This window comes from Bubalus bubalis, chromosome 9 (genome assembly GCF_019923935.1).
Source record: "Bubalus bubalis isolate 160015118507 breed Murrah chromosome 9, NDDB_SH_1, whole genome shotgun sequence".
Classification (NCBI taxonomy): domain Eukaryota; kingdom Metazoa; phylum Chordata; class Mammalia; order Artiodactyla; family Bovidae; genus Bubalus; species Bubalus bubalis.
In genome coordinates, this window is record NC_059165.1 from 73,383,116 (window position 1) to 73,396,164 (window position 13,049).

Here is a 13,049-nt window from a genome sequence, read left to right on the forward strand (position 1 = left end):
TAGCTTGATAGGGATTGCATTGAATCTATAGATTGCTTTGGGTAGTATACTCCTTTTCACTATATTGATTCTTCCAATCCATGAACATGGTATATTTCTCCATCTGTTAGTGTCCTCTTTGATTTCTTTCACCAGTGTTTTATAGTTTTCTATATATAGATCTTTAGTTTCTTTAGGTAGATATATTCCTAAGTATTTTATTCTTTCCGTTGCAATGGTGAATGGAATTGTTTCCTTAATTTCTCTTTCTGTTTTCTCATTATCAGTGTATAGGAATGCAAGGGATTTCTGTGTGTTGATTTTATATCCTGCAACTTTACTATAGTCATTGATTAGTTCTAGTAATTTTCTGGTGGAGTCTTTAGGGTTTTCTATGTAGAGGATCATGTCATCTGCAAACAGTGAGAGCTTTACTTCTTCTTTTCCAATTTGGATTCCTTTTATTTCTTTTTCTGCTCTGATTGCTGTGGCCAAAACTTCCAAAACTATGTTGAATAGTAATGGTGAAAGTGGGCACCCTTGTCTTGTTCCTGACTTTAGAGGAAATGCTTTCAATTTTTCACCATTGAGGATAACGTTTGCTGTGGGTTTGTCATATATAGCTTTGATTATGTTGAGGTATGTTCCTTCTATTCCTGCTTTCTGGAGAGTTTTTATCATAAATGGATGTTGAATTTTGTCAAAGGCTTTCTCTGCATCTATTGAGATAATCATATGGTTTTATTTTTCAATTTGTTAATGTGGTGTATTACATTGATTGATTTGCGGATATTGAAGAATCCTTGCATCCCTGGGATAAAGCCCACTTGGTCATGGTGTATGATCTTTTTAATGTGTTGTTGGATTCTGATTGCTAGAATTTTGTTAAGGATTTTTGCATCTATGTTCATCAGTGATATTGGCCTGTAGTTTTCTTTTTTTGTGGGATCTTTGTCAGGTTTTGGTATTAGGGTGATGGTGGCCTCATAGAATGAGTTTGGAAGTTTACCATCCTCTGCATTTCATAATTTTTAAAAAAATCATCTTTTTACTGAAATTCTTTTCAAAAATTTTGTGAAATTCCAAAGTAGGGAAACAAATAGTATTACCCTCACTTGCCTTTCCTAGCTTCTGAACCTCTTTATTTTTTGAAATCCAGTGGCAATTGATAATTGTAGAATTCCTCAAATATAGTATGTTTGAGTACCTTTAAATTTTCTTTAAAATATTTTATGGGTTAGAAATAATACTAATGTAAATGAGTGGCTCAAGTATTTTGAAATAAAAGTGTTAACAATGAATTAGACATCTAAACAAATAAAATGCTGGTAAGTTCAGTAAGTTAAATAAGCAAACTTCTAAAATATCTCAAATTCAATTCAAGAAACACTATTAAACACATTTATTATTCATGGGATGGGCCTAGTGGTAAAGAATCTGCCTGCCAATGCAGGAGAAAGCAGGAGACATGGGTTTGATTCCTGGGTTGGAAAGATCCCTGGAGGAGGAAATGGTAACCTGCTCCAGTATTCTTGCCTGGGAAATCCCATGGATAAAGGAGCCTGGTGTCCTGGAGTCCATAGTGTCGCAAAGAGCTGGACACGACTGAGCACCTGAACACGTACACACGCGTGCATGGGATACTAGGCAAGGTATTTTTGATATAGACAGATTTACTTTCCATCGTGGGGCTTACGGTCTAAAAGGGAGTACATATTCTAAGCCTGTAAATGTAAGTTTAGTGACTGTTACAAAGAGGAAATACTGAAACTGTGGAAACTGACAGCAAGGAGTTGGAGACTGCAACAGAAAGGGGAGTTTGAGGTGGAGGAAGAACACATGAAAAAGGAGAGAGCCTTGTTTTTTGGGCTTGTTGAGTATGAGATAGCTGAGAGATGCAGGTAGAGATTTTTGCATGGCAGTTGGTGAGGTAGGGGGCGGGTGATACATCAGAAATTGAACCTTGGAAATCATTGAGGTTTTGATTATAATTTCAGTTATGAGATGGAAGAGCTTAGTTGCTTAGGGAAGGAGTATAGAACCTTATGAATTCCCAAATTTAAAAGGCAAATAGAGCTGGAGGAGCTTTTCACAGTGATTGGGAAAGGAGCAGCCAACAACTGAAGGGAGAGAGCAGTTCTTGGAGGGCGAATTACTTTACATGCTATAATAGGTGAAAGAGAGAATGAAAGTTACTAATTTAACCCTCACAGCTGGGAATTAGGTACTAATATTTTTCCTAGTTTGTAGATTGAGAACCTAGTCTCAGTGGTTAAATATCTTTCCCTAGATTGGAGACCCAGGTTCAATCCCTGAGTTGGGAATATCCCCTGGTGAAGGGAATGGCTACCCACTCCAATATCCTTCCCTGAAGAATTCCATGGACAGAGGAGCATGGCAGGCTACAGTCCACAGGGTCACAAAGAGTCGGACATGACTGAGCAACTGACTCTTTCACTTTCAGATTGGATTTTAAAAAGTGATGTAGGTAAGATTTGAACTTAGGTTCATCTGCCACAATAGCCTGAATTTACAGTCACTACATAGCAGTTAAAAAAAAAATGAATTTAGCGCCATGGGGGTCACTGTTGATCACCGTGTGGGGCAGGAGAAGGAGGTGTTTCAAGATGGAGTGCGGTATTGAATACTATTCAGAGGTCAGAAAAGAAGAGCAGACATCTACATGACTATTGGATTTGGTTAGATGGACTTCGCTGATAACCTTGACAATTGTAATCTCAGTAACAATTGAGAGGGAAAAGAATCCTGACTGGAATAAATTGAGGAAAGAAAATGAGGTAAGAAAGTGAAAGCAAAATAGAATAGTCAATGTAGAGGAATGTGGATTCAGTGGCAGAAGATATTAGAGAAGGTTTGTATGCCAGTGCCACATCTATGGGGGGAAAAAATTGATGCTGCTGGACAGAGAAGGGTATGAGTTCCTTAAGAAAGTGAGAAGTGAGCTAGAGCACAAATGGAACGGTTGGACTGTGATGAGAGTAGGAACATACTATTTGTTGTAACAGAAAAAAACAAAGAGAATGGACCAGGTAGGTCGTTTTGGTGGTAGGAGAGAAAGCTGTAACTGATTGCTTCTGTTTTCTGAATGTAGTTATTTGTTGGGGGAGTGGATAGGTCTTGGAGTTTTGAGAACAGAGGAAAAAGTATGAAGTAGTTACTTTGGATATTGGGATAGTTATTTTAGACTGTTTCACTGTTACCTACCAGTGCTCATTGCTCATTTGAGCTTTGTGACCACGAATTTGAAACGAGAACTGTTGAAAGGGTATACATTTTCCTTCATCCATTTTTAGTTGCTCTAGTGCACGTGTGAAGTAGGTTGATACTTAGGTTTAATCAGGGTTTCATCTTTGCCAAGTATATCAGATGAAGAGAGAAAGGGACAAAGGATTGACTTTGCATACAAGGGAGTGATTTTGGTGATGGACCATAGATTCTAAATCGGGTCAGTTGGAAAGTGAGGATTTGGTGTATGTTGAGGGTGGCATGATGGTGAGTGAGAAATTGCCTGATGATAGAACTGGAACCCTTGCCGCACCCTCGTTAGAGTCATTTGGGGTACAGAGGACCCTCAGACGCCTTAGTTCCAGGATCACACAGGAATTTTTTGTTTGAATCTTTAGACCTCTGAATAGTATTCAACACCGCCCTCCATCTTGAAACACCTCCTTCTCCTGCCCCACACGGTGATCACCAGTGACCCCCATTACGCTAAATTCATTAACATTAACTCAGCATCATTAGTTCTGTGTTTTAATTCTAGAGCTGAATGGTGTTTTTGAGGATCTGAAGATAGTTGTTCAGTTAGTGCACAGAAAATAGCCAATTTCAATCACCATATCATTTAATGGAGAATGGTATCCATAGGCAGTGGGAACATAACTAGGGCCATAGATAGAATAGGGTTGGTAGAGCAATTATTGTGTCACTTATCTCACCTCCTGCTGCTAGCAAAAACAGAGAGAATTAATATAATCTAATTTTTACAAACCTTGATAATTTGCTTGTTTCAGGAAGGTTTTGATCCCCATGTCTAATTAATGAGGTAACATATCATACACAGTTTTTAAAACATCATATTAAGCTTTTAAAAATTCTTTCGTTGGTGTTCTCTGGAGTTTATGTAAACTTTACGTATATTCTGTAACTGTGCTGTTAAAACTTCAGTGAAACTCTGTACATTTGTTGTTATTGTTGTGATTAGTTAACCAAAACATATGGCTGACAAATTACACATAATGGGTGAAGATGAAATGTAATAACAAGTAAATGTGTAGACAGAAATTCTTACTTATTAATTTCATCTTTAAAGGGCAATTTACCCAAACTTATTTTAGGGAATTTTAGTTTTATCTCTTTTTTTATTCCTTTGTATTTTGCTAGATTTACTTGAGTAATTTACATTGTAGAAAAATCAGAAAATGTAAGAAAATAAAATTCGTCTATAATTCTATCTAAAGATAATAATTTCGAATGACATACTTAATTGGCATATAGCTTTCCAAATCTATCAATTATAAAGTATTTCCCATCCCCTCATGGAATATTACATTATAAATATCTTTGTCAATAGATGAAGTTTTAAATGGCTGTGGAATATTCTATTTTTTGGTAAATATGGTTTATTTTGTCTAGTAATTCTTTAGCAGTATATTTGCTTTAAAGCCATGTTTAAGCCAGTTGACAGATACTAATATTATTGGCTGAAGTGAGGGAACTAGATCACAGAAATGCTATCCATGTATTAGAGACCATTTTGATAGCTGCTGCAGTATTTACTTTTTATTGCAGGATAAACTTTTTTCTAATAATCATGTTTCAACATATAGTTTAAAGTGCCTTTTAAAATTGTCTGTGTGTGATTACTAACTGATGATGTTCTCAGATGAAGAGAACTTGCTCCCTCCTTTCCTTTCTTTTCCCCTCTTTGCCCTTCTTTCTTTCTTTTTAATAAACAAGCAAAAGTGCAGTTTCTTTCAGAGTTACTCCATTTTATCTCAAGGAGTTCCAACCTATCCATCTTTAAAGGGCAATTTTATCCAAATGTAAAATACTGCCACTTCTTTGGTAAGGGCAATATAATAAAAGCTCCGAAAATCACCCTTTAATAACTATCAGCAATAAAACAAATAGAATTATTCATATGCAACTGTATTTATAGAATGAGCAAAAGCTGATGGAATTTTCCAGCAAAAAAGAGATCTTAAGTAGATTTGGCAATGGATTCTTAGATGTAATCCCCAAAGCACAACAAAATAGATAAATTGGATTTCATCAGAATTAAAAATTTGTGCATCAAAGGACATTATGAAGAAAAAGGAAAGATAACCTAAAGAATGAGATAAAATATTTGCAAATTATATATCTGATAAGGAATTTCTATCTAGAATATGTGAAGAACTCCTAAAACTCACCAACAAAAAGATAAACAGCTCAAAGAATGGGCAAAGGACTTGCACAGACATTTCTCTAAAATAGGTATACTAATTGCCAACATGCACATGAAAAGATACTCAACATCGTTAGTCACTAGGGATACACAAAACATTGATATATCACTTGACACCCATTAGGATGGCTATAACTAAAAAAATAAAATAAGTGTTGGTGATGATATGGAGAAATTAGGACCCTCATATATCCCTGGTGGAAATGTAAAGTGGTGCAGCCACTATGGCAAGTCATTTGCTACTTCCTCAGAAGTTTAAATATAGAATTATCTAATGACTCAGCAGCTTCACTCCTAGATATATACCCAGAAGAAGTGAAAACAAGATTCAAATAAGTACATCTATGTGCATGTTTATAGTAGTACATAATAGCAGCCCAAAAGGTGGAAACAGCTTAAATATGCCCATCAATGGATGAATGAATAAACAGGTAGTATCTGATCTGATATACATAAATGGAGTATTATTAGCCATAAAAAGAAATGATGTCCTGATTCATGCTACAATATATTCAGTTCAGTCGCTCAGTCGTGTCCGACTCTTCGCGACCCCATGAATCACAGCACGCCAGGCCTCCCAGTACATCACCAACTCCCGGAGTTCACTCAGACTTGTGTCCATCGAGTTAGTGATGCCATCCAGCCATCTCATCCTCTGTCATCCCCTTCTCCTCCTCTGTCATCCCCTTCTCCTCCTGCCCCCAATCCCTCCCAGCATCAGAGTCTTTTCCAAAGACTCAACTCTTTGCATGAGGTGGCCAAAGTATTGGAGTTTCAGCTTTAGCATCTGTCCTTCCAATGAACACTCAGGACTGATCTCCTTTAGGATGGACTGGTTGGACCTCCTTGCAGTCCAAGGGACTCTCAAGAGTCTTCTCCAACACTACAGTTCAAAAGCATCAATTCTTCGGCGCTCAGCCTTCTTCACAGTCCAACTCTCACATCCATACATGACCACAGGAAAAACCATAGCCTTGACTAGACGGACCTCTGTTGGCAAAGTATTATCTCTGCTTTTTAATATGCTATCTAGGTTGGTCATAACTTTCTTTCCAAGGAGTAAGCGTCTTTTAATTTCATGGCTGCAGGCAACATCTGCAGTGATTTTGGAGCCCCAAAAAATAAAGGCTGACAGTGTTTCCACTGTTTCCCATCTATTTCCCATGAAGTGATGGGACCAGATGCCATGATCTTCGTTTTCTGAATGTTGAGCTTTAAGCCAACTTTTTCACTCTCCTCTTTCACTTTCATCAAGAGGCTTTTTAGTTCCTCTTCACTTTCTGCCATAAAGGTGGTGTCATCTGCATATCTGAGGTTATTGATATTTCTTCTGGCAATCTTGATTCCAGCTTGTGCTTCTTCCAGCCCGGCGTTTCTCATGATGTACTCTGCATAGAAGTTAAATAAGCAGGGTGACAATATACAGCCTTGACATACTCCTTTTCCTATTTGGAACCAGTCTGTTGTTCCATGTCCAGTTCTAACTGTTTCTTCCTGACCTGCATATAGGTTTCACAAGAGGCAGGTCAGGTGGTCTGGTATTCCCATCTCTTTCAGAATTTTCCACAGTTTATTGTGATCCACACAGTCAAAGGCTTTGGCATATATATATATATATATATGTACCTTAAAAATCTTTTTCTTAGGGGAAGAAAAGCCACTGACTTGTATACTTTAAAAGGATTAAATTAGTACATTTTAGAGAGACAGAGGCTGACTAGGAATAGTTTAACCCTCTCAGTTTACTGATAAGACTCAGACCCAATGAGGTTAAATGATTTATCCCTTGATTAGTGGCATAGCCAGATGAGACCCTAGTCTGACAGAATTGGGGGGCGGAACATAAGATTTATTTTTTATTTTTTATTTTTTTTGGAACATAAGATTTAAAGTGAGATGATTGAGTTTAAATTCTTAGACTGTGGTAAAAAGTCCGAGTTTTTTTGCAGTAAATTTCTCAATTTGAACATGTGGTTGATAATACCTGCCTCTTAAGATTATTGATAGAATTGCATGAGATATCTTTGAAATGCCTATTAGAATGGCTAACACATAGTAGGAACTTAGTGTAATTGAATTTGAATTTGAAGTGCTATAGTTTAACATTGTGTAAGAACATAAGTTATTCTGGAAAATATTTTTAGGAAAAGATTACTTTAGAAGATAGTTGAGTACTGGCTTGATGGCTTATATAGTATTCTGCTCTTACTTAAAAAATTGTTAAGTGTTACAATATTGTCCTTTGTAACCAGGCTGTTGGAATTGAGATTGAATTATCTGTAGCCATCATTTTTTTTTTTTTAACAAATTACTGTTTCTTTTAATTAGTAGAAAAGATTCCCGAATGAATATAGAGGAAGAATGCCACTTCCTTAATTACTAATATTACGTTATAGTCTACTGGAACTCCCTGTGGGACTTTTTTTTTCACCCACAGTGACCTTTTATAGAGTATGTGCTCTGAAAGAACAAGCCCACAGGGATAGTATGGCATTGTGCCAATTACAAATGTAATTTTCTATTATATTAAACCATCTTTGCTTTTATATCACTAGTCTCAATTATAATACTTTGTATTTACTTGGTAGCTTTTAGCTATGAGTCTCAAAACTCTAGAGAGACTCAAAGCACTCCAGTGAGGTAGGCATACTATAATCATCCTTTTTAGTTAAGAAAAGAGGAGGATATTATTTGTGAATGCTTCAGTAACAGAAGAAATAATCTACTAAAAATCTGTCACTGGTTATAGGATTTGTTGTTCAGTCACTAAGTCGTATCTGGCTCTTTTGCAGCCCCATAGAGTGTAGCCTGCCAGGCTCTTCTCTCCGTGAAATTTCCCAGTCAGTACTGGAGTGGGTTGCCATTTCCTTCTCCAGGGGATCTTCCCAACCCAGGGATCTAACCCACATCTTCTACATTTTCAGGTGGATTCTTTACCACTGAGCCACCAGGGAAGCAGTTATAGGATAGTCTTATTTTTAACAAATGAAAATTTCTTCTTCCTTATGTAAATAATGTTTAGATTTTTCCACATTTTATTTGTTTGGGTATTTTCTCTACTTTTCAACTGATTGTACTGTATGTTGACTTTCTTTGACTCTAAAGTGCAAGAAAATATGAACACTGTAAGCATGAACCTAAAGTAGTTTGATTGAATGATTTAGATTTATCAAATATTTTGCTGTAGACAGGTAAGTAATTTATAGATTTATTGACAAATTTATATTTAGATATAACTTGTACATTTCTTAGCTTTGAGATGGGTATTGTGTATTCACTTGTGAGTTAGTTATAGTCAAGTCCTTAGGTATTTTAGGTTGGCATGCTAATGACTAATAATATAATAAGACTGCTGCCATTAAGTGTATTTACACTTCTCTTTTATGGTACACATGTTCTTTATGAATTAAGTACTACCTATAGGACTATTCAGAAAAGGCAATGGCAACCCAGTCCAATACTCTTGCCTGGAAAATCCCATGGACGGAGGAGCCTGGTGGGCTGCCATCTATGGGGTTGCACAGAGTTGGACACAACTGACGTGACTTAGCAGCAGCATAGGACTATTACATAGAATAAGAACAAGTTTAAAAAAAAAAAAAAAAAGAACAAGTTTAAAAATATGTTTTAAAATGGGATCCAATTAATGGTAATTCCTAAAAAAAAAAAAAAAAGATTTCTCATAAGGAAATTTTGTTTATTTAAGAAGTAAACTCATAAGTTGCCTTGGGTCAGTTCTTATGAGAGGACAACTAATTTCTTTATGAAATTATATGAAATTTGCAAGTGGCCAAGATATCTTATTGTCTCTTTTGTAAGTGCTGCCACTTTATATTTTTCTGAATTCTAGACGTTCTAGGTAGATGGAGCTCATCAAAGCTTAGTGTCTTGATGGCTGCAGTGCATAGAGAGTAAGCACTGTGTCTGATAGTACCACATTTAAACAGTTAAGAAGATAATGATAATAGATAACATTTATTGACCATTTAATATATGCCAGGTATCCTATGTACTTTTATACTTTGTCTCATTGGACCCTTGAAATTAATAAACAATAAGTCACGTTTTTAAATTTGCTCAGAAGGACTGAAAATAATGTACAGTTTAATAAAGTAGCCACTCTGCTTCCACAGTGATTACTTTGCCATCTGTCTTTAATGAGGTCCATGAGTAGTGCCTATTCTCATAGTCATTATGGTTTTATCTTGTTCTTAAACATTTTGTTTTGATAGTCATGAAACTCTCCTGAGGGTAGGTGATTTATCTCCATTTGCCAAGTGTGAGAGGTGAGAGAATGACCTTGATACAGGATTGCATTGAGAGTTGTTCCTGTTCTTTTCTGGCAGGGCTGTCTGGGTGAAGTACTCATAGTACTCGGGAATCAGGGCATTGCTGGTAGTAAAATAGAATCTGTACTGGATTTTTCTAGATTATAACTGCTCAGTTGAAGTGCGAGTAGGTAACAGGTTAGCTGATGTATTGATTGACCTCTTCTCTCTAGGGGCAGTCAAGCAGTGTGTGGGGGACCTGGAGGCCTTAGCCTGTCACCTAACCTCAAGCTGCCTTGTTGGTTAACCACATTGTAGAATACAATGAGAAACCTGTATGTGGGTCAAGAAGCAGCCATTAGAACCGGACATAGAACAACTGACTGGTTCAAAATTGGAAGAGGAGTACGATAAGGCTGTATATTGTCACCTTGTTTATTTAACATATGTGCAGAGTACATCATGTGAAATGCTGGGCTGGGTGACTAACAAGCTGGAATCAAGATTGCTGGGAGAAATAATAGCAATCTAAGATGTGCAGATAATACCACTATAATGGCAGAAAGTGAAGAGGATCAAAGAGTCTCTTGATGAGGATAAAAGAGGAGAGTGAAAAAGCTGGTTTGAAACTCAGCCTTCAAAAAACTAAAATCATGGCATCTAGTCCTGTCACTTCATGGCAAATAGAAGGGGAAAAAGTGGAAGCAGTGACAGTTTATTTTCCTGGGCTCCAAAATCACTGCATATGGTGACTCCAGCCATGAAATTAAAAGATGCATACTCCTTGGTAAGAAAGCTATGACAAACCTAGACAGTGTATAAAAAACAGAGACATCACTTTGCTGGCAAAGGTGCATATAGTCAAAGCTGTGTTTTTTTCCAGTAGTCAGCATGGATGTGAGAGTTGGACTATATAAGCCTTCTTTATGAAGGCTGACTGCTGAAGATTTGATGTTTTTGAATTGTGGTGGTGGAGAAGACTCTTGAGAGTCCCTTGGACTGCAAGGAGATCAAACGAGTCAATCCTAAAGGAAATTAACCTTGAATATTCATTGGAAGGACTGTGCTGAAGCTCCAATACTTTGGCCACCTGATGTATAGGGCCAGCTCATTGGAAAAGACCCTGATGCTGAGAAAGATTGAAGGCAAAAAGAGAAGGGGACGACAGAGGATGAGACGGTTAGTAGGTCTCACTGACTCAATAGACAGGAATTTGAGCCAGCTCTGGAAGATAATGGAGGACAGAGGAGACTGGTATCACAAGGACTTGGACATGACCTAGTGACTGAACAATAACAACAAAGAACTGTAAACATCATCATTTTTTGTCAGTGCTGGAATGTGAGTTAGGCCTCAGGAAACTGTTTCAGAAATGTGAAGCAGTAGAAATTATATAATATTTTATCTGTTTTTAATATATAATTCTCTCCTATTTAATTGCTGATGAGATATTGAATTTAGACCTTGAACCTTATACTTAGCAGCTTAATGGTAGCCACTTTGCATAAAAGTATAAACATTTCCTAACCAGATTGTGTTTACCAATCATTTGTGTCAGTTGATGGAGGACAAACTTGACCTGTTTACTTGAGAATGCTTTTCACCTCCAATTTTCTTTTTGGGGAAGTTTGGTTTATAAATAGTTTTAGCTAATTATTGAAACTCTGTGACATAAAAATTCTTTCAGATAGTTTATGATTAATTTATGTTAAGCAATTCGTAATTCAGGTTGGCCCAAGTCTTTACATTCAAAGAGTGCCTTTATTAACCCACGTAGTTTCTCCTAATTCTCATTTCTATCAGGTTCCCCTATAAAACTTATTTTTCTTTTTTGCATATTAATGTTAAAAAGAGTGATGGATGGTTTCTTTGTTTTTTTTTTTTTTTTTTTCTTTTACATATACAGAGTCTTATGGAGAGATGGATTTTATGGTCTCTAAGGTCAGTGGAGAAGGTGATGATCTCATAGAAATAAGACTCTAATTTGAGGAGGGAGAGGAAATTCCTTAGGAAAGTACCACATGGGCTATCAACATAACATTTCTTAGTAAGTCAGTTTCAGTCATATTATTTTTCTTCAGAAGTTTGTTGGAACTGTTGGCTGTTTCTTTAGTTGGTCATTTAGATTTGGAGTGCATTTTTGTCTTTTAGCCCTAGTCACCTTAGCACACATGGGATGTCAGCTAGCATTGACTGAGAAAACAAGATTCACATTTTCCATCTCACACTCACACTGACTCCAGGACTTCCCCTTGTTCAAGGAATGGTGGACCTAATTGCTTGCATTTTTAAATTAGTATTCTATCTCTGTTTGCAAAGTGTATAGTTGAAGTTATGTAAGTGAATTGTGGTTAAATTCACATAAATATGTCATTGTGTTGTATTAACTGATGACTCGTGTGTGCTTTGTCCCTTTTATGTTTTACTCACGCATGCAGATTCTTCAGGTTCTCTTGTCTTAGAATTTAAAAGTACTACTGTGTACATTAAAGAAGGTCACCTGCCTGTTACCAATCTCTTACTGATTTATAGGATAAGAGCCTGTTAGAGAAAAGTTTCTTAAACATAAATTCACTGATAATCTATATTTGTCAAGTAAGTATAGTCTTATAAAAATCTTGTAGGTAAACAAATATTCAGTGTGTCCAAATGAAAAATGGAAGGGATAAGATAGTATAGATGATAGGCGCTAACTTTAAAATTGACTGGGAGGCATGTGACTGTATTGGCCTACTTGGTGCCAATTTGAAGAATTCTAGTATGATTCCCTGTTTTCCTTCAAGTTGTATTGAGTAGGGTTCTGTTGCTGCAAGCCAAGGTGTTTTAATTGGATTTAGATTCAGGCATGACTATCTCCCATGGCTTCTGTTCTTGTAGGCTCTGCTTATACTGCTTTGTACAGTAGGGGCTTGCCTTTATTTATATTCATAGTATTAATCACCTATTAATTTTTCATTTTAGGTCATTAAAACATGTCACATTCATTAGTATCATAATTAGAAAATCAATTATCCTCCTAACTTAAGGACCAAAAGATTTGAGAACAATTGTGGTATTTAATTTCTTTTATTTAAAAAGGTCTGACTGAAGATTTTAATTTTAATTTTGTCCCCTTGTTAATATTGTTGTAGGGAGGTTTAGTCTTTGTTACTAAATACACACCTTATTAAATCAGTGTGTGTCCTGAGACAAGACATTTTTCTGGATCCCAGTGATTTCTACCATCCAGCTAAAAACTATTACATTTGATAGATAATAGAGAATAAGGTGGAGGACTTTGGAGTTGGCATTGACATGTAGTAAAAAGATCACAGACTTTGGGATCACATTCT

At 36.4% G+C, this 13,049-nt stretch overlaps 1 protein-coding gene across 3 annotated transcripts in view; it reads left to right on the plus strand.

Moving 5' to 3' along the window:
• COMMD10 (COMM domain containing 10) overlaps positions 1-13,049 on the plus strand; it is a 191,539-nt gene that overhangs the window by 41,152 nt on the left and 137,338 nt on the right. Inside the window, exon 6 of one of the 3 annotated variants that reach the window (XM_044947790.1) lies at positions 11,624-11,701. The exons of the other annotated variants lie outside the window; for them this stretch is intronic. Coding sequence (XP_044803725.1) covers positions 11,624-11,686 — 63 coding nt within the window. The 3' untranslated portion in view covers positions 11,687-11,701. Of the gene's footprint in view, positions 1-11,623; positions 11,702-13,049 lie in introns of those variants that run through there. 3 annotated transcript variants of the gene reach the window in all.